At 36.5% G+C, this 22,491-nt stretch overlaps 1 protein-coding gene across 1 annotated transcript; it reads left to right on the forward strand.

The window, feature by feature from the left end:
• The first annotated feature begins 5,896 nt into the window (after positions 1-5,896).
• Positions 5,897-22,314, forward strand: cab39 (calcium binding protein 39). The gene is made up of 9 exons (XM_051862427.1): positions 5,897-6,451; positions 10,611-10,765; positions 10,894-11,058; positions 13,825-13,943; positions 16,403-16,571; positions 16,690-16,749; positions 17,984-18,049; positions 19,290-19,433; positions 19,557-22,314. The coding sequence occupies exons 2-9, from the start codon at positions 10,652-10,654 to the stop codon at positions 19,743-19,745; spliced, it is 1,026 nt and encodes a 341-aa protein (XP_051718387.1). The 5' UTR covers positions 5,897-6,451; positions 10,611-10,651; the 3' UTR covers positions 19,746-22,314.
• Positions 22,315-22,491: the final 177 nt, after the last annotated feature.

Raw genomic sequence — 22,491 nt, forward strand, 5'->3', positions numbered from 1 at the left:
TTGCTTGTTTTGGGGAGTTTCTGCCTTTAGTCTCGTCTTCAGCTGGTGAAATGTTTGTTCAATAGGATTTAAATCTGTAGACCTGGCCAATCTAAGACCCTAAATTTCTTTACCATGATAATCACCTTGATTGAGTTGGCAGTTCTAGTGTTTTGGGTCATTGTCTTGTTGCCATATGAAGCACTTCCCAGTGAATCTGGTGGCATTTTCTTGAACACTGGTAGGCAAGATTCTTTTGTACACTTCTGAATTCATTCTTCTGCTGCAATCATTGAATAAGTCATCAATAAAGATGAGTGAGCCTGTTCCAGAGGCAGACATGCATGCCCATGACATGACACTACCATGCTTTCCAGATGAGCTTGTATGCCTTGGATCATTTGCAGTTTCTTTTTTTCTCCACACTTTTGCTTTCTCACTTTGATAAAGGTTAATCTTTGTCTCATATCCATAAAACTCTGTTCTAAAACTCTACTGGCTCATCTCTGTGTGTTTTTGCAAATTCAAATTGGCTTTTCTATTTTTGGTACTGATCAGATGTTTGATCTTGCTGTGTATCCTCTGTAATTCTGTTGGTGAAGTCTCCTGTGAACAGCAGATTGTGGAAGTCGATTTAACTGACAGTTATTTTTTCATAGCCCTTGTCATTTGTCTATATCAACTGCTGTCTATCATCTCAGCTGACCTGGTCATTGTCGGTTGCTGAAGCTTGCCAGTGCATCTATCTTTTTCAGGACATTCCAAACTGGACATTTCAAGTCAGTTTCCAAATTTAAATCCTATTTAACATGCATTTCACCAGCTGAAGACGAGACTAAACCATCCCAATACTTAGGCAGAGGGATGAAACTGTAAAAGTGCTGTACTTCTTAGTTGTTAAAACATTTTGTGTTGAAACAGCCAATAATAAAATGTGACATTCTGTACTTCTGCCTCATATTAATCTTTTAATCATAGATGTCTTGACACCACAGCTAACAGAGCAATTTTGTCTGTATAGTTCCTGTAAACATTTTCAGCTGGTTAAACTTAGAAATGAAAGTTCACCTGCTGCCTTAAAAATGTGAGTTAACTCAACTAAGCATAAGTTAACTCAACTTGAAGATAATCTTTGTTTCAACTCACAAATAGTCAAGACAATGCATTACTTTAAGTTTCATTTTTAATTTAAAATAATGCATTGTCTTGACTATTTGTGAGTTGAAACAAAGATTATTTTCAAGTTGAATTTACTCACATTTTTAAGGCAGCAGGTGAACTTTCATTATTAGAAATAAAACTAAATACGATGCAAAACGAATTAATTTAAAGTGAATCAGAAGCATACCTTTCTCATTCGGCACGAATCCAACAGTTTCCATTTTCGTGACGAATGCTAAACTATTATTTATTATGTAAGCTTTGTACTTCACTCGCAGTATCGACATTATCTTTCACATAACAGCACAGTCAGGCGGTGGTCACGGGTGGTAAACGGCAGATTGTAGGCCTATTGCAGAATTGAATTGAGCAGTGTAATGTTTTATATGTTTGGTTGTATTTTATTTTAATATTTAACAGCCTGCGATATCAGGTAAGCAATGCAAGAATTTGTGTATGTGCGCGCAAGAGGTGCCGGCGTGACCACTGGAATTTTTTTTTCCCTTCTAAGACAGTAAACTGTACTCCGTAATTTATGGTCATACAGGTTTATAGCAAGACATAATTCATACATTTACAAAAGAAACTTAAATAATGTCTGTTTCCTTTCCTAGATCTTTGGAGTGCGCCACAACCACTTTCGTTTTGTTAATCTGTACACCTAATTATTTAAGTGAAATATTTCACATAGCCTATAGGCCTATTCCCTTTTACAAACCCGATTCCAAAAAAGTTGGGACACTGTACAAATTGTGAATAAAAAAGGAATGCAATAATGTGGAAGTTTCAAATTTCAATATTTTATTCAGAATACAACAGATGACATATCAAATGTTTAAACTGAGAAAATGTATCATTTTAAGGGAAAAATAAGTTGATTTTAAATTTCATGGCATCAACACATCTCAAAAAAGTTGGGACAAGGCCATGTTTACCACTGTGTGGCATCCCCTCTTCTTTTTATAACAGTCTGCAAACGTCTGGGGACTGAGGAGACAAGTTGCTCAAGTTTAGGAATAGGAATGTTGTCCCATTCTTGTCTAATACAGGCTTCTAGTTGCTCAACTGTCTTAGGTCTTCTTTGTCGCATCTTCCTCTTTATGATGCGCCAAATGTTTTCTATGGGTGAAAGATCTGGACTGCAGGCTGGCCATTTCAGTACCCGTATCCTTCTTCTACGCAGCCATGATGTTGTAATTGATGCAGTATGTGGTCTGGCATTGTCATGTTGGAAAATGCAAGGTCTTCCCTGAAAGAGACGACGTCTGGATGGGAGCATATGTTGTTCTAGAACTTGGATATACCTTTCAGCATTGATGGTGCCTTTCCAGCTGCCCATGCCACACGCACTCATGCAACCCCATACCATCAGAGATGCAGGCTTCTGAACTGAGCGCTGATAACAACTTGGGTTGTCCTTGTCCTCTTTAGTCCGGATGACATGGCGTCCCAGTTTTCCAAAAAGAACTTCAAATTTTGATTCGTCTGACCACAGAACAGTTTTCCACTTTGCCACAGTCCATTTTAAATGAGCCTTGGCCCAGAGAAAACGCCTGCGCTTCTGGATCATGTTTAGATATGGCTTCTTTTTTGACCTATAGAGTTTTAGCCGGCAACGGCGAATGGCACGGTGGATTGTGTTCACCGACAATGTTTTCTGGAAGTATTCCTGAGCCCATGTTGTGATTTCCATTACAGTAGCATTCCTGTATGTGATGCAGTGGCGTCTAAGGGCCCGAAGATCACGGGCATCCAGTATGGTTTTCCGGCCTTGACCCTTACGCACAGAGATTGTTCCAGATTCTCTGAATCTTTGGATGACATTATGCACTGTAGATGATGATAACTTCAAACTCTTCTATTTTTCGTCGCAGCATTGGGGGAATTGGTGATCCTCTGCCCATCTTGACTTCTGAGAGACACTGCCACTCTGAGAGGCTCTTTTTATACCCAATCATGTTGCCAATTGACCTAATAAGTTGCAAATTGGTCCTCCAGCTGTTCCTTATATGTACATTTAACTTTTCCGGCCTCTTATTGCTACCTGTCCCAACTTTTTTGGAATGTGTAGCTCTCATGAATTCCAAAATGAGCCAATATTTATCATGACATTTCAAAATGTCTCACTTTCAACATTTGATATGTTATCTATATTCTATTGTGAATAAAATATAAGTTTATGAGATTTGTAAATTATTGCATTCCTTTTTTATTCACAATTTGTACAGTGTCCCAACTTTTTTGGAATCAGGTTTGTATATTATATATGTGTTATGTAGGCCTATAGATTTATTCTGTTTTCTCCATTCACAGAAGCGCTGCAGGTGCGTGATGTGGCGGTGTGTGAACTCATGTTCTATATCCTGCAATTTCCGCTGGTTTCAAAACGCACAACAAGCTGCATATTACTTGACATTAATTTTCATTTAAATGTAGGCATAATGCTTGACGGTTGGTGAAACTAATGCCAGGGCCAGAGCCGGCCCAAGGCATAAGCGAACTAAGCGGCTGCATAGGGCCCCCATGGGCACCAGTGGCCCCCCAAGAGCACATGACAGCTTGATTTTTACAGCGCACATTCTGTCAGTTTCAGTTGTGTGCCTCCGTCCAATACTGTACAACTTGACGTACATTCGCATCACATGTTAATGCAGCGGTAGAATTACACTCACGGGATACTGCACTTTTTCATAATCACAAAAGTTCATTATTACTTTTTAAAGCCTTGCCGGTTAAACATTTCATTCGCGTGCTGTTCTGACATGCGCCTTTTCTGAGCGCGTACATCCGAAGCGCGCGCGCGCACACTAAAAAGCCTGTCAAACAGCGTCTGATGACTGGACTTTATCTTTCGCATCTGATTGCGCTAATATTGTCAAATACACAGGTTTACATAAACACAGTTGGTTATGTCTAAAGTAAAAGTATCGGTTGAGAGAAAATCGGATGTGTGTCTGTATTTTAGATGCATGCAGGTCTCAAAGTAACAGAAGCCAACTAGTAAACATGCTGCCCCTTGTCCTTAAAGGGATAGTTCACCCAAAAATGAAAATTCTGCCATTATTCACTCACTCTCAAGTTGTTCCAAACCTATATTAATTTCTTTTCATTTTTGGGTGAACTATTCCTTTAATGTTAATAAATTTATTATTGTTATTTTGTCACAGGCCCATCTGATCTGTTCATTTTATGTCATTATTTAAGTATTTAATTTAATATTGTCCGTTTTGTACATTTACCATTATTTTTTATATAAGAAGATACTGTTTATCTTAAATTATTTTAACCAAGGGGCCTCCAAATAAAATTCTGCTTAGTGCCCCATAAAAGCTTGGGCCATTGTGACTTATCTTACCTATGATGACTTGACAGCTGAGTAATAGCAATAATGTTGGATGCGTCAGCGTCACATTTCACTCACGTTGGATGCGTCATTTGATTTAGTTTCCGTTTCTGGTTACGTTCCGGTCAAAATTTCGTTCGTTTCTGGTTTTCGTTTTTGTTCTTTGAACCGGTTCAGAGCCCTGCAGTAAACAAAACTGTAGTTTTATTTAACTCGTTAAGTTTCCCTTTCACCTTGTATTACTTGTTCAGTTTCCTTATTATAATGTTCAAGTTATTGAGCTGTAAAACTATAAAATGGTGTCTCTTTTATACAGTGTAATAATAAGTATTTGTATTTTTCATTAAAAAGATATTTTACCTTTGCTTTTATAATTGTTTTATTGCAACATTTTGAACAATAAACAATCAAAGGCAACCATGAAAAACACCAATCATGGCAAATCAAAAACCCAAGTAAACACAAGAATACTGATAAGAAATTATACATATAGGGTAAGGTGACCAGATTTTTGAAATGAAAACCGGGGACGTTTCCTATTTGAGTGGCCAAATATGGCAGAAATCTCATTTGTTATTATCTAACAATTAAAAAACGGGGACAATACATTTTTGAATGTTTATTATTATTATTATTATTATATTACATTAATAATGATTTTTAATAATGATTTATCATCAGCTTTGTCATAATGACTTATGATTTAGTTTGATTATTAGGATTTTTGGTCTGGTTTCAATACAATTCACCAAAAAACTATTACACTATTAATAGTAACATTGTAAAAGCAGTTCAAAACAATATGCCTATTATGTTATAACAAAAGTATAACTTTACAAAAGTACTTTACAAAAAATAAAACAACATAAATATAAAAAGATAAGTTAAATAAAACGGTATTTACCAATATTTTTTAACATTTATTATTGAATTTAATGTTTTCATTTTCTCAAGCTGTTATACTCTCTTTTTTTAACTTTTAACTGTTTTTAACTATTTTGCATTTTAAAAACATTTTAAGCACATTTAAACCAACAGGCTGCTGCGGGCTTTTTTGCAGTGTATTTGCGGGTTGTTTGGAACGAGCTGTAAAACGGGGACATTTCCGGGGACAGCTATAGACCTTATGTAGCCCCGCCCCTTTTCAGCGTTGCCCTAGTTGTCTTTTGACTTCCGGTTTGTATTTCCACAGCGATCTTACATTTATGAATGAACTGCTCGTTTTAAAATCTTCCCAGTCTACTGACATTTGTTAAGACATCTGCTTTAAACATTACAATGCTCATGATAACTTTCATTAACACTACAACAAGTAAATCCACTTAACCAGCTAATTATTCTTTGACAGTGATGCCATAGAAATGTACAGAGCTACCGCAAAACGGAAGTTCAAAGACAATTTTATAAAGATGGCGGCGCGCTTGTTTCTCTGGCGCATAAGGTCTATAGTCGGGGACAGAACACGAAAAACCGGGACTGTCCCCGGAAAACGGGGACGTCTGGTCACCCTAATATAGGGTATATCAGCATCTTGATAAGCAAATAGCATTTGGGCTGCTATGCTCTGTGAACCTCTCAAAGGAAACATTTACATTTTAACAGTAATTTACAGTCTTTTTTGCTTTGTTAATGCTATTGAAGTATGAAGGCAGTAAGCTATTCCTAATTTAAAATGAGTAAAAGTATTTTTAAATTCCATTTACATATGTGGATGAAGAGCTTTCTATACATGGAGAGTGCTGAGAGTGTTTGGGGCTTTTATTTTGAAATCCTCCTCACTGCAGGTTTGCGGAAGTTCTCGCTGGTGATTGTAGACTGAATACACACACACATACACATTCATACACATACACATACACAGACGGTTCTGCGCTCAAATTTGGCTAAGAAATTACACACCAAACCATCATATTCCAGGAAACACACCGTTATTCGCTAGAAAAGGCCGCCGAAGGAGACCCAAATAAGGTGTGCTATTGTTTACTTCTCTTTTGTTGGTTGTTGTGAAACTAAATATTGTACTGTGCATGCAGAGGCCTATCAGAGCATACCTATGCAAAACCACAACTGCAATTGCATTTACGCACATATTCTGAGTCTGGCGTGATGCTAACGATTAGAGGGGCTTCGAATCTTTTGTGGTTTGTACATCACTGATTTAAAGATAAACAAAGGCGTTAACTAGATAATTATTATCTGTGTCTTATCCATCAAACTGGGCCTCTGCTTGCGCAAAAGTAGGGGGCTGTGTCTCAAACTAATCTACTGCCCACCCAGGAAACACCATAGACATGTCTGAACTGGTGAACCATCAAAGAATGATTCTAGGTAGACAGCTCACTAGGTTTGAGACACAGCCAAAGTGACTGAAATCTGCCATTCAGATCATCAAAGTTTTGTCGAGCCCTTTATATCACATATAGACATGGACTGCAGGTATACAACCTTCATAACTTCAGCTTATTCACATAGATCTTGATGCTGAGTCCATTAGTATTTGTATAATGTGTTGGGTGTTAACAGTTGCACAGTCAAATATACCAAAACTTCACAGCTGAACAATACATACCTGTGATTTTCATCAATTATCTACATTATCATCTACGTACGTACATGTGTTGATCAATCTCTGCTGAATTAGATGAAAATTAGACTTCCAGTTAGGACAAAAACATGCATTTTATTTGATCTGTTCTGAACCTATGTCATTAGATAATGTAATTAAACTAGTCTGTATGATAATTTTAATATTGCTGGCATCAGCTGATAACTTCCTGTTGGCAAGAGTATCAGGGTGTTTTCTGAATTTCCTGTTTTGTAGTGTTTTTGAGTGAAATGAAGTAAAAATGTTATTTATAATATAATAATTAAAATAATATTATGAATATTAATGAGATAAACAATAGCAAAAATTTAGCAAATAATAAAATAAATATGAAAAATAATAAATATGAGTATAATTTAAGCAAAAAAATAATACTAAATAAAATATTATTTCACTTTTATATATATTATATTCTCGGATATTATTTATTCCAGAATATATGACATTAAGATGAATTTTACATATTAAATAATTATATAAATAAAAAATACCCTGCAATATCCAATGTAAATAATTTTGTACTTCACTGTTATAATTTACTATATTTTAATTTGATAAGAATCTTTAGAGTTCCTATAAAAATCTGCATATAATACATCCCATACAATAATTAACTAAAGTTTCCCTTATACCCTGTCCTGTATTACTTATTCAGTTTCCTTGAATTATTAATAATAATTACTAATAATAATTTCCAAGTTATTGTTACTATGTAAAACTATACTATGGGGTCTCCATCAAACAGTGTGTGTATTTATTTATAATAAATTTATAATAGACCATCAGAAATTGGAGTTAATAATCTGCATAAAATGACAACACATGAAACACATTGTGACAAACTAGAGCTGTGTCCGAAATCGAATACTTCTCTACCATATAGTACGCAAAAAAAAGTATGCGAACAGAGTAGTATCTGAATTCATAGTATTCGAAAAACAGTAGGCGAAAAGTACCTGGATTGACTTACTACTTCCAGTGAGATTCTGAAATGCGCTTATGATGGACACTTTACTATCCCATGAGGCCACGGGAGTGGATTTGTGAATGGCGTTGAAAGGATGTAACTGACGCTGGTAGGTCATGTGACAGATGTAGTATGTCCGAATTAATTCATACTACATGCATTCGTACTTTATAGAACATACTTTTTCAACTTTTTCGTGAAGTAAATTTAAATTCAAATGTAGTACCTACTCAACAGTATGTGATTTTGGACGCAGCTTAGGTGTTTGAAACCAACACAAAAACATAACTATAAATTAATGTACTAATAATTTTGTTTCATAGATGACTAACCCTGTGTCCCCTGGCTTGTACAGTATTGTTGATTTTGACAGTACAGCATGCAGCAGTAATAGTTGGCAATGCAATGTTATTAGCATCATGTGCAGCAACTATGAATGGCATTAGCATCATATTAGTGTGGCTGATCAGATAACCTGTAATTGATCTTATGTAGCCATTGCAGCAACTGTGAAATAAATGTTTAGTGCAGGGGTGTCCAAACCCGGTCCTGGAGGGCCACTGTCCTGCAGAGTTTAGCTCCATCTTGCATCAACACATCTACTTGGAAGTTTCTAGTATGCAGAACCTTGATCAGCTGGTTCAGGTGTTTTTAATTGGGGTTGGAGGTTAACTCTGCAGGACAGTGGCCCTCTAGGAGCAGGATTGGACACCCCTGGCTTAGATGCATCCTTTTGCATGTGAACTCAGCATGCCAGCTGTCTCAGCGAGCCTTGGCATCTGTTTGGGTTCAGATTTGCGTTGGGGCAGACATGGCGAGCGTGGTCACCAGGTCAAGGATTTGGCTAACTTGCACAAGCTGCGTGGAGATTAAGTGGCTGGACGTATGGTCCTGTGATGCACAGATCCCACGAGCTGACAAATGGAGTATGCAAAGCACATGCAGCATAGCGGCAGAGTAATTATTAATAATAGTGTCATTGCGTGTGTTTTGGAAAAGGGTAATGAAAAAGCAGCAGGATTTGATTTAGTTTCAGGTCAGTATATTTATTGAGGATTTTATGCTTGAGTTTCGCTGCTGTGATCATTATGGAGGAAGCCAGCACACTGTCAGCCTTATTCATTTAAGAGGTGTCTGCTGCACATTTCCTGTTTGTCAACTTCGCCAACCTTCACATCTGTGCTATTTGAGACACTTGGGTGTGTGTGTTTGTTTGAACATAAAGTGTAATATATCACACCCTGAACAGTGAAGATCTTCCTTCTGTAATCAGTTGTTTTTCTGTTCATTCATTCTTTTAATTTTTTCGTTCTTTTGTCCATTATTTTATTTGCCCTCCTGTAGCTCAAACAGCAGATAATAGAGCTAACCATAAGGCATCTTTACTCAGCTGAGTTAAAGGGTTAGTTCACCCAAAAATGAAAATTCTGTCATTAATTACTCACCCTCATGTCGTTCCACACCCATAAGACCTTTGTTCATCTTCAGAACACAAATTGAGATATATTTGATAAAATCCGATGGCTTTTGTTTTGAATCAGTGGTTCGGAGCGTGTATCAAACTGCCAAAGTCACCTAAAGACACCTGTTTGCCACTTTTGAAGCGCTTCTGTGCCACCTTTGTTTGCGGTGTAAATTTGGCAATAGATCTTTATATACATAGATGTCTCATTAATGGCTGTTTCTATGGGCCACTATATGTAAGTTGTCGTCCATATTGGAACAGTCAAAGCCGATCCATGAACATTCAACAGCAAGGTGACTGAGCATCTGCAATCGTAGTTATACGCATGAATATGTGTATCTGCAATAGACTTAAGCAGATGATTTAACACAATACAAGACGAAAGCGCCAGCTAACAACGACAATTAAGTTACTATAGTTTAAAAACATATAATATTGAGTTAATACATATAAAAACACAAACCAACAAATTCTCACATGTGAAAGGTTTTCCCATTTTATCGCAAATTTAAAGGGTTAGTTCACCCAAAAATGTAATTTCTGTCATTAATTACTCACCCTCATGTCGTTCCACACCCGTAAGACCATTCATCTTCATCTTCGGAACACAAATTAAGATATTTTTGATGAAATCCAAGGGTTTCTGAACCACATAAATAGGCAGCAACATCATTGCACCTTTCAAGGCCCAGAAAGGTAGTAACGACATCGTTAAAAAATAGTCCATGTGACTACAGTGATTCAACCTTAATAATACTGAGACAGCATTCTGATTCTTTAGTTCTATCATCTCTTCATGATTTAATTAGTTTGTTCAATCTTTTATTGATCTTCTGATTGTTTGTTCATTCTTTCATCTGTTCATTCTTATGTTTAGTTCATTATTTGTTCCATTTTTGTTCATCATTTGGTTTGTTTATTATTATTTGTCTTCCCTTGTTCATTATTTCTTTCTGTGACTATGTTTTTCCTTTGCTGATTCTAAGTTGGTTGTACATTCCATTATTTGTTTTTTTGTTCATATACGAGTTTGTTCATTCGTTCTTTCTCAGTCATTTTCTTTCCCTGTCTTTCTCGTTCACTTTCACAGCTGGGCTCTCTGCTACCTGGTTGCCCTGGTAACGTGTTGCCATGCCGTTCCCTTTCGGTAAGTCTCACAAGTGTCCTGCGGACATTGTGAAGAATCTAAAGGACAACATGACCATTCTAGAGAAGCAGGACATTTCAGACAAGAAGGCTGAGAAGGTACTAAACACATTTGTACACAGTGCTGTTACACACGGGTGTGGTACAATGTGTTTGGGCTTGAACTGTGAATATTACCCATTAAAGAGTGTCATAAAGCCATTAATAAGAAGGGTGTGTGTCTGCAGGCCTCTGAAGAGGTGTCTAAATCTCTGTTGGCGATGAAGGAGATCCTCTACGGCACCAATGAGAAGGAGCCGCAGACAGAAGCTGTGGCTCAGCTCGCTCAGGAGCTCTACAACAGCGGCCTGCTCAGCACCCTCGTCGCAGATCTGCAGCTCATTGACTTTGAGGTGGGAGCATCAGTTTAATAGACTAGGCCAGGAAAAGACACTCAAAGTAGCCCAAAGTCCTCCAAAATCCACTGAGCAGCTCTCAAATGCTCTTTTGAAGGATTAGTTCACTTCAGAATTAAAATGTCCTGATAATTTACTCACCCCCATGTCATTAAAGGAACACTCCACTTTTTTTGAAAATAGGCTCATTTTCCAACTCCCCTTACCGTTTTCGAATCCATTCAGCCGATCTCCGGGTCTGGCGGTACCACTTTTAGCATAGCTTAACATAGTTCATTGAATCTGATTAGACCATTAGCATCTCGCTCAAAAATGACCAAAGAGTTTCGATATTTTTCCTATTTAAAACTTGACTCTTCTGTAGTTACATTGTGTACTAAGACCGACGGAAAATGAAAAGTTTCGATTTTCTAGGCCGATATGGCTAGGAACTATACTCTCATTCCGCGTAATAATCAAGGAACTTTGCTGCCGTACCATGATATTGATATTTACTCAACAGCTTCAAAAGGCTCTACATGATCCCAGATGAGGAATAAGGGTCTTATCTAGTGAAACGATTGGTCATTTTCTTAAAAAAAATAAAATAAAATTATAGACTTTTTAACCACAAATGCTCGTCTTGCACTAGCTCTGTGATGTGCCACACATTACATAATCACGTTGGAAAGGTCACGCATGACGTAGGAGGAAGTACCGACCTAGTGTTTACAAATCGAATGTGCAAAGACTTGATTATGTAATGTGCATCGCAGAGTTTGTGCAAGACGAACATTTGTGACTGATCGTTTCACTAGATAAGACCCTTATTCCTCGGCTGGGATCATGTAAAGGGGTTGTATGTGCACATATGAGCTCTGCACTTTCCTCTCGATAACACAGCTATGACAGCGATGAGAAAGCAACAGTTACGAAAAACATTTGATCATATCAATGTGGATATCAGCTCCGCAATTTGGCCCTGCAGTAAAATCATGTCACTTTATACAATAGATTGCTTTAAAACAAGCTGCTTTACAGTACTAAACATGAAAAAACAGTGACAGTGTCACTTTCAATTAGATTTACAACTTCAGTTTCTAATACAAAGTAGCTCTCCGCATCTCCAGTGTGTTCATGTTTTTTCGCAGATATCTGACCTCGACAGAAGATTTCCATGTCAGAACCTCAGAGCCTTCGCTATGGGGTTGTGTGTGTCTGAAGTAGACACACCCATAGTGAAAACGCAAATTTTGAAGCAGTTTTGTTCAATTTTGAAAACGTACGTTTTTAATAAGTAACTAGATAAGACAGTTTGGGGTGTGAGTGTGTGCAGTGTACGTTGTAGAACAAAACGTCAAAGTATCGTCAAGGCTTTATTTTACTCAAATTGAAAAACCCCATTATTAAACCCCATACGAAAATCTCAAAGGAACCAGCAGCGAATTACACTTCTGGGTTCAGATCCCTCTATTGAGTTATCAATGGACCAATGGTAGTATGACAGTGCTTAGTAGCTTAGGCAAGCTGTTTCGAATTCCCAAAATGAACAGTTTGTTTGACATGACATCACACCAATTCGTTCTTCGATTTCGCTAGTATATTAGGGCCTTTAAACTTTCTAGTTTACACCTAGACATTAACATTTATTCATTTATGCAAAGCGACTTACAAATGAGCCAAAATGACTTACAAATGACAAATGCTTTGTGAATCACATTGATGTGAAGGTGGTCAGGGATGCATTTGTAAAACTGCCCCAAAACACCGCATGCGTCCTGAACAAAACTGAATGTGCGTCTAGTCCAGGCTCTGAGGCTCTGCAAGATATTTCTGATACTTCTGCTGTAATGACAGAGCTGTTCATTTTCACACTTTATGTACAGAAACTAGGAGTGACAATTTTAATTAGTTTATTACATATTTATATAAGTATTATAAATTATATGTATAATAATAATGTTTAATTAAAATAATTATTAATATTTAAAATAATTCCAGAAGTTTGAGTAATTGAATGGGTTTGCACTTTTTATTACCAATGAATTTACATGCTTTTTCCAGTCATTTTTTTTTTTTTAATGTTTCTACCTGATAAAATATTTTAGAACTTAAAATAACTGGAAAAAAAGTATATTCATTATAAACATTTTTTATTTTATTTATTTATTCTTTTTTTTTTTTTTTTTTTTTTTGGGGGGGTTTTAGGGTTATTATTATTTTCAAAAATTCAAAAAAATTCAAGAAAATCAAAAATTCCCTCATATATCCAGGTTTTCATGACCATGATAACCCTGGTTCTTAAATAAAAATAAAATAGGAAATACGATATCTGCTTACATATTGATTTTTAGCTTTTTTAAGCATATGTCGTCTTATTTTAAATTATTTTAAGCCATCTTGTGGCCCTTGGAACTGATCAAGCTACATAACATTTTAAACTTTGCTTGTTAGGTAAGAAACAACCAGTCAGTTAGAGAGAAAAAAAAAAAAAAAAAGCAAGAAAACTCCCAAGATTAACATCGTCCCTGATTTGTGATAAATGATATACATAGCCACAAAAGAGATGCTTTCCTCAATGAGATCTAATCAAAAGTGGCTTCTTCTTGTGCAACTGAGAGACATTAATACTGCGTGTATTAGCATATGTCAATGGCATAATACCAGGTGTAAACATTTTGACATGTCTACTTTATTTCTGAAATTCCAGTTTGTGGAAATGCATGCATGCATTTTGATTACTTGAGCTTTTCATTAACTGTTCTGCATGTTATTTGTATTTAGGGCAAGAAAGACGTGGCACAGATCTTTAATAATATTTTGAGGCGTCAGATCGGCACACGGACACCCACTGTTGAATACCTGTGCACTCAACAAAATATACTCTTCATGCTGCTTAAAGGGTGAGACACACACACACACACACACACACACACACACACACACACACACACACACACACACACACAAACACATTGTAAAGACATTCATTCGATTTTTATACTCACCAATTTAATGTATATCCTAAAATTTTGCAGTTGTCAGACTAGTTCAGTCTGCTTTTCTAATTTAAAGACTGGTGTTTAGATCATATCACAAACTAAGATATCAAAGAATTGGTTTGGTCACTAACATGAGAATATAAGTAAATGTTCTTAGAAGAGCCGTCATTTCCCAGATGAGTATTTACTCTGAGTCAGCATTGTGAACATCTAATCTTAAATCACTGATATCATCTTAAATGTGAATGTTTTTTGGGTAGTTCACCACATGTTGGTCCTTTTCCAACTTTTAAACCTTAAATGACTTCAGAGGATCATAATAATCAATCATAATATAGTTTTGAGTCAGCAATATAGCACACAATCATATGGACTAGTCAAATCAAGTCATATTTACAATGCACTTTCTTACAAAGAAGCTTTGCAGAAAATCACGATGTTAATGTTTATAATAACTTAATATCTTCATGCCTTGTAGTTTCATTTATCAGATTAGAGCTGGGCGATAAGAGTTTACATTTAGTGACGACACAAGCAATCAATCAGTTGAGATATGCTATATAGTATCACTCTTCACAAGTATACTGTGTGTATGCAAATAAAGTTAGACATACTTATATATCCAACTTTGTATAAATATCTGGGCGATAATATAGTTGCATTTTATGAAAAAAATCAAGCATTTGAGATTTGCTATATACTATATATCGCTTTATGTGAGTGTAGAAGAATAAAGTTGGATATAAAATATATCCAACTTTATATATTAAGCTACTTTTGTTTTATTTTAGACTACTTTTATGGTACTTTTTTTTTTTTTTTAAATTTTTGGAGCTTCACAACCCCTGATCACCATTTAGTTTCATTGTATGAAAAAGAACAGCATGAACATCCAACTTAAAGGTGCTGTATTTATTTATTTTGACTGCTAAAGCATAAAAATACCATATGTTTGCAGAAATTTAGGAAACATGCTAATTTTAAATACTTGTTTCTCTGAAAAACAATGCAACAGCCAGTTATTCTGCTTTGAAATGTGTGTACTTTGTCTTTTATCTCTGTTTGTGTTTTGATCCCGCTTACTGCCGATTTACCCAATAGGATTTCAACACCCCGGGTTGCCAATTGGAGGGAAACACAGCATTTTGCAGGCATAGGGGCTTTCGCAACGAATAGTCCTAGGAACTCAGTTATAGGAACTGTTAAATCGTTTTTTATTTCTTGGGCCTCACTTTTTGACTTTTTTTGTGTCTTGGGATTTTTCCATTGCACATCATGTACCTACCTAGACAAAACAAGAAGTAGTAGTCCTTGGACACACTGACACTCTCACACGCAACCAGAAGTTGAAGAGAGACACACATTTACGCATATACATTTATTATTTGTTATTATATTTCTTGAAATGCCATAAATGGTAAGGTTTGATTCTTAAGTCGTATGATTGGATGCTCAAGCCATCCTGGAAATTGTTGTTTGACCTATGTCTATAAATATGACCCTTCTTCCTAAATAAATCTGAGAATGCTTTGTACCACACTTGATCTATGTCTGCTTGGTCATTCTCCCGAGATCTCGTGCTGCTGCTGCCATGCATCACGGGTTGAGGCGCCTGTTTCTAAACTGATGACTGAGACTACGAATATTCTACCTATGATTGAGATTTTAATCTAACAGGAACTAGCCACTAGGATAGTTCCCCGAGAACTAATATCTCCCTCGGGCCATGTTCCTGGTTGTATTGGCACCGGGAATAGGAACTCTAAAGCGGCCGACAGCGGCGTCTTTAAGTGCGGCATTTACAAACACTAAAAACCGTGATCGGAGCTGTGTTTGTTCTGTGTTGTGGGTTTCGTGATAACAGAGATGGAATGTAAATGTATACTTTATGCAACTGAAAGGGTAAAAATTGGGGCTAAGAGATGAAATATCCTATGACAACTTTCAGTATTACATATCATCAAGCCGGAGAAAAGAACACCACCGTTCAGACAACAGGTAAATTCTGTTATCGCTGTTTTCCATGTTCGTGAAGTAAATATGTTTACATGGCTTTTTAAAAATACCGGGTGCCGGTGTTTGTCAAGCGTTTGACCCCCATAAGGAGTTCCTAGAACTAAAATTGTTCCTAGTTCCTGCGGTGCGAACACGGCAAAATTCAGGGTCAAGTCTAAGGAGGAGGGGGCAGGAAACAGCTCCAATGTTTTGAATTTGGACTGCAGTACCCATTTCAGCCACTAGCTGTCAATATTACATACTGCACCTTTGAATCTCCTTTTCAGTCTACAAATGAAAGAAAGTTTTGGAACAGCGTGAGGATGTGTATATATGGTGACCAAATATTCTTGTTCTTTTTGTAGTTACGAGTCTCCAGACATCGCTCTGAACTGCGGGATCATGCTGAGGGAATGCATACGGCATGAGCCACTGGCAAAGATCACCCTCTGCTCTGAGCAGTTCTACGATTTCTTCAGATACGTGGAGATGTCCACCTTCGACATCGCCTCGGATGCATTTGCCACTTTTAAAGTTAGTATGTTGACGAATGAACAAGCCATAGGTGTTTGTTTTGTCTGAGTATTTCATCTTCAGATTAACTGTATAATTATTTTGTCTGAAGAATTCCATTCGTTTGGTTTTCTTCCAGGATTTGCTGACGAGACACAAACTGCTCAGTGCTGAGTTCCTGGAGCAGCACTATGATAGAGTGAGTCACAGGCTTTTCTTCTCATAGATTTGGCTTCCGTTGTGGCCTGTTGTCATTGGATCTGATTAAATCTGTCAGCCATTCTGCAACAAGTTCCTCATTTGTTTCTTTGCACATGATGTGAAAGTCAATACATTTTGGAAGTGATTTGAACGTGAAGTGGGCCCAAAAAAGCATTTTAGTCACACTATAAATATCGCAATGTCTTTACATATGAATTTAGATATGAATATAATAACAAATGCAAAAAATCTTGCACTTTGGTGTCAGTTTGATTTTAGGATGTATGATTTTTTTGGATTTATGAAGTCAGCTTTTCACATCAATAACAGCTTTTTGTAACATTCGACAACCACATGTCCAAATACTTTTGTCATACATTTGGATTGTATGGCTACGTTCACACTGTCAGTTTTTGGGATTGACAACCGCATTTACTTACAGGTGTGAGCCTCGAAATGTCTCGTTCACACAGCAACTTACAGTTGCGTCTCGAATACTGTCTGTATGAATGTGCAACTGGAATAAAGTCCATATCCTCTTACCAGAGAAAGTGACCAAAGTAACATCAAAGATGGCGACGTCCATAAAACTAAAAAATAACACTTTTGACATGACGAGCCCAATCGAGCAGTGAGTTTGTCTGTCAAATATTTGTTAAACGTCAGCAGCTTTTATATCTGGATGGAGAGCGGAGCATTTGAGTCACACATAGAACACGAAACTAACTGGAGCAGCGCCAGTGGAGAAAACCTTTAGATGACACGTAGGTAATATCTCCATTGTTGTACGTTATCGAAAGCGAAACCACACATAAAAACCTGCAACAGACGGTAGACACATGGTTGTGCAGTGCAGAGCGGCTCTCCTGCACTCTATGATGTGACAGGCAACTAGTTGTCGAGTCCATTTCCATTCACACAGCGCGGGTTTGTTTGAATGTGGTCTTCAGGTGTGAGTTTGGTTATGGAATGCGGTTGTCACTCCCGTAAATAACTGAACTGTGTGAACGTAACCGTATTAAGGACTCAAATGCAGAACTGACAAACTACTTCTTGGGAAGTGCTTGAAAATCTTTCTTTAAAATAACTACCACTTTATTTGATATTTTATCTAATGCAAGCGTGTTGTAAGTATGCCAATATTTTTTGGTGCTACTGTATGAGAAGAAGCCAGGCAATTTGGTATTTACTGTATATCTCTGTCCCCTCTTTTCTCCACTTTTGGTCTTCAGTTCTTTAGTGAATATGAGAAACTGCTTCACTCGGAAAACTATGTGACTAAGAGGCAGTCGCTAAAGGTAAGGAACGGGTTAATTTGTTTGTTGTTGTGCTTATTTAAACTATTGTTCAGAAGGTTGGGGTCTTCTGGGGTTTTTGAAAGAATTCATTTATTTGATAAAATACAGTAACAGTAATATAGTGAAATATTATTATAATTTAAAATACACGATACAGCACTAGCCTCGAGTACCTTATCGCTTTTATAAAACGGTTACCACACAATACAAATATTAAAGCCAAAAATATGTATTAATGCAACTTTCATGAAGTAAACTTTCACTAAAGCCTTCCTTCTGCCGGAAAAAATAGTCCCTGACTGTGAACAGCAACAGAAGTTACATTTTCATGCCATTAAATGGCGGCAAAGGCTGTCTTTATGAGTGTGTCAGTCAGTAGCGAAGACTTTTATATTGAAAAGACTGAATTGTTGTGAACATGGAACAAGACGCAGCTGACAAATGCTTTGACTAGCACTGTCAGTCACAGGAAAACCCCTTAACTGTTAAAAGGACAAGAAATCGCAGCTGACATTTAAACAGATTTTTTATTATGAACATAGGACTGACCTGAAGGAAAATGCTAAATCTGAATGCAGGTAATAAACTCGCTCACTCGATCTCTTTCTTACAATACTCTTTTACATAATACAGCTTCAATGAACAATATCAATTGAGAACAAACAGTTTACGTTGCTAAGAGTGGTTGCTAGGGGTGTTGTGTAGTGATACACAGAACCGTTGGGTGAAGCGGTCATAGCCGTGTTTTATCGTGAATAAAACACAGCTATTGACCAATCAGAATCAAGGACAGGAACTAACCATTTTATAAAATATAATCAATTTATTCCTGTGATCAAAGCTGAATTTTCAGCATCATTACTTAAGTATTCAGTGTCACATAATCCTTCAGAAATCATTCTAATAAGTGGATTTGCTGTTCAAGAAACATTTCTTACTATCAATGTTGAAAACAGTTGTGCTGCTTAATATTTTTGTGGAATTTTTTTGTAATGTAAATGTCTTTACTGTCACTTTTGATCAATTTTATGTCCTTGTTGAATAAAATAAATAATTTCTATCAAAAACAATCTTGACGACAAACTTTTGATTGCTAGTGCATATCTATTTGTTTGTATAGTTGTTGTATAGTGCAGCTTTAGAATGCATTTAAACTGAATTGTGTGCATGTTTACTATAGCCATTAGATCTTTATTTGTAGGTGCTTCTGATGTGTTTTATGTTTTCCTCTTCCTCTCAGCTTTTGGGAGAGCTGCTTTTGGACCGGCACAACTTCACTATAATGACGAAGTACATAAGCAAACCTGAGAACCTCAAGCTCATGATGAACCTACTGAGAGACAAGAGCCGCAACATCCAGTTTGAGGCCTTCCATGTATTCAAGGTATGAATTGTCAGCTGAATTTTGCCACACTATCATTATTTTACCAACTCACCAGTATGCCAACCCAAAACTTGTCTCAAGCTTCAATATCCTGAGTGAGACGGTCTTTCTCTATGCATTCAGGTGTTTGTGGCCAATCCGAACAAGACCCAGCCCATCCTCGACATCCTGCTGAAGAACCAGACCAAACTCATCGAGTTCCTCAGCAAGTTCCAGAACGACCGCGCAGAGGATGAGCAGTTCAGTGACGAGAAGACCTATCTAATCAAACAGATCCGAGACCTCAAGAGGCCAACCCCGCAGGATGCTTGAGAAGGATGACGAATGTATTAAAGTGCATAGAGGATGTCTAGACAGTGTTTTAGGCAACGTCTGGACGATGTTTGGCTCTCTGGGACGTTGAGTGGCCGTAGCACTGGGCATGTTTTTGTGTTTTGCAGGAACCGTTAAATGCCGTTTGAGCTCGGCGGGGCGAGTAATATTGCGACGAGGATGAAGAAGAATCTTGCTTCGCTGGACATACAACCTCTTCCCCTTACAATGTTTTATTCTCATGTTTCACAAAACGAGCAAAATGAACAGAAAGGATGGATGTAGATGCTGCTGCTTTATTGCACATAAAGGAGGGTTTTGTACCTCATACACAACCATACACTCAAGTGATGCTAATTAGCCCATGCAGATTGAGTTTGCTAATTGAATATTAGTGAATACAAGGAAATTTGACATGCAAAAAGCACTTGACATATGCAGTAATGCATTCAAACACACTCCTGTCAACTCATTTGCTCACTGTCACCTGGGTTAGTGGCATAAAAGCTAGAAATGTGATGCGCAAGTCATGTTTTGCACAATTTGAGGTTGCGGATCCTGGGTGAGTAAATTTGTACATACTGTAGGCTTTTTCATCTTCCCTTTTTTGATTTTGTAGACACCTCACAGCCTCTAACGGTTTATGGTTGCTATCAGATTCATTTTGAAAGACAGTTGGTTGTGGCTGTGCTGTTAATTCTGATTTAACTTTGCCATTGTTCGCTCATTATTAGTCACTGCCTTGAGTGGGATGCAAAGGAAAGTTATCTTGTAAAATCTGAATGATTTCTGTGGTTGTGACCTTAAGATTTATGACCTGCTTAGTCTAGTTTTCAGTATAACTAACCCCAATGGCATAGTATATCTAGTACTCATACCTTTTAGACAGTTTAGTTTTGTGTTAACTTGGTTAATTTGGTAAGTAAATGAGTGAATCTCAAAAAAAAAAGAGTCACATTTCACCTCAAAATCAAAAGGAAAATATGTTGAGACTTTCCTGTTACTATAAAGCATCTGGTCTTAATTCGTTGTTTTATTTTATTTTTTGTAATTTTCATAATTGTCAATAGTAATTTTCATTAAATTCCCAATATTGTAACACAGATATGAAGTTTTTTTTATTATTATTATTTTTTTTTTTTACTGAAAATTGATTTTATTTAAATAGTGTTTACAACCAATTTGACAGTAATAAATTTTTTATATAAGATTTGCCTAGTTAATTATGACAATTATATATAATTGTCATTAATAATTGGACAAATCTTTATATATATATATATATATATGTGTGTGTATATATGTGTATGAGAAATATTTACGTGTGTGTGTGTGTGTGTATATATATATATATATATATATATATAACACACACATATATACATACACACATATACATAATTGTCATGACTAATTGGACAACTATTTAAATAGTTAAAAAATTTAAATAGTCCTATAACCATACACAAACTATAATTTCCTATTTCTTGCTTTTGAAAGTGAAATGTGACCTGGACAAGTTCTTTACTGGTTTTGTGTAATTTGACTAAATACACCAGCTCAGATACTGTATCTCTTTCCTTTCTGTAGGTTTTTAGTTTGGGAAAAATTTACGAGTCCAATGTAATATTATTAGCAGCAGACTAATCTAAAATGGTTGGATGTAGGGGAGCCGCTCAAGCCCATATTAGCACCTAATTGTGGCTGCTGAGAGAAAAGGCAATGTGAGCACCCATGCCTTTTATGAATGTTTTAATATAGGTTTGTTTTAAGAACAGTGCAGTGGTTGATGGGGGTTGTCATTTAATTCTTTAAAGTTGGTGCAAGTCTGCAAAACCACACAAACCTGAAAGTGATTTGGAAGGTTTTGGTTGATCATTTTCAAGTTATGACTGCTTTTACTCACAAGACAGCCACAATCACCTGCCATAAACCCTTAATTTTTCCATTAAGCAAATGCAACTGTAATTCATAATGGTAACTCTTACTCATTTTCAATGCAGAACTTTGCCGAACTCCCATTAAAACATGTTCTGCTGAATGTTTACAGTACTTGTAAGAAAAACAGGGATTGACATGTCTATAACAGTATTTTATTTTAGTGGAAAATACAATAAGTAGCTTAAAGATGTACATTTTTCATATTTCAGTCTCAGCATATCCTGTTTAAATGGTGACTGGCAACTCACCATACTTTCTGGTTTAGTCTGCATCTGTGATTCAGGTCAGACTAGACTCTTTCCTTGGTTGGCACAAGTAACAACAGCCAATCACAGTCGTCTTGTAAGCCTAACATCATAATGGCCCAGAGCATTAAGAATTCTGAGAATTAGTAAACTTATCTTGCATATCAGTGCATGTTTCTATTTTGCAGCCTTAGATTAAGCATGGGCATCTAACGGACAAGCTGTAAACTTCTTGGCCTGCTGTCTGTTTAATTAAACAGTCCAATCTAACCTATATTGTTCTAGCTCGAGTAATAAGACTTGGGCACAGAAACGTGGAGTTTCATCTTAAATGTCAATCCATAGACAGACTAACAGTTGGAAATAAAGTTTGGAATAAAATACATGTTTCTACTGTCTTTCTTTGATTAAAAAGCGGTGGTTATTCAATAAACTTACAACCATGTTTTTGACCTGGTAATATCATATTATATTATATCACATATATTATTCTTTTAACATTCTGGTACCTTATATGTAATATACAGATAGATACGTATACTTATGATTTTTGAACATGA

Source organism: Ctenopharyngodon idella, chromosome 15 (assembly GCF_019924925.1).
Source record: "Ctenopharyngodon idella isolate HZGC_01 chromosome 15, HZGC01, whole genome shotgun sequence".
NCBI lineage: Eukaryota > Metazoa > Chordata > Actinopteri > Cypriniformes > Xenocyprididae > Ctenopharyngodon > Ctenopharyngodon idella.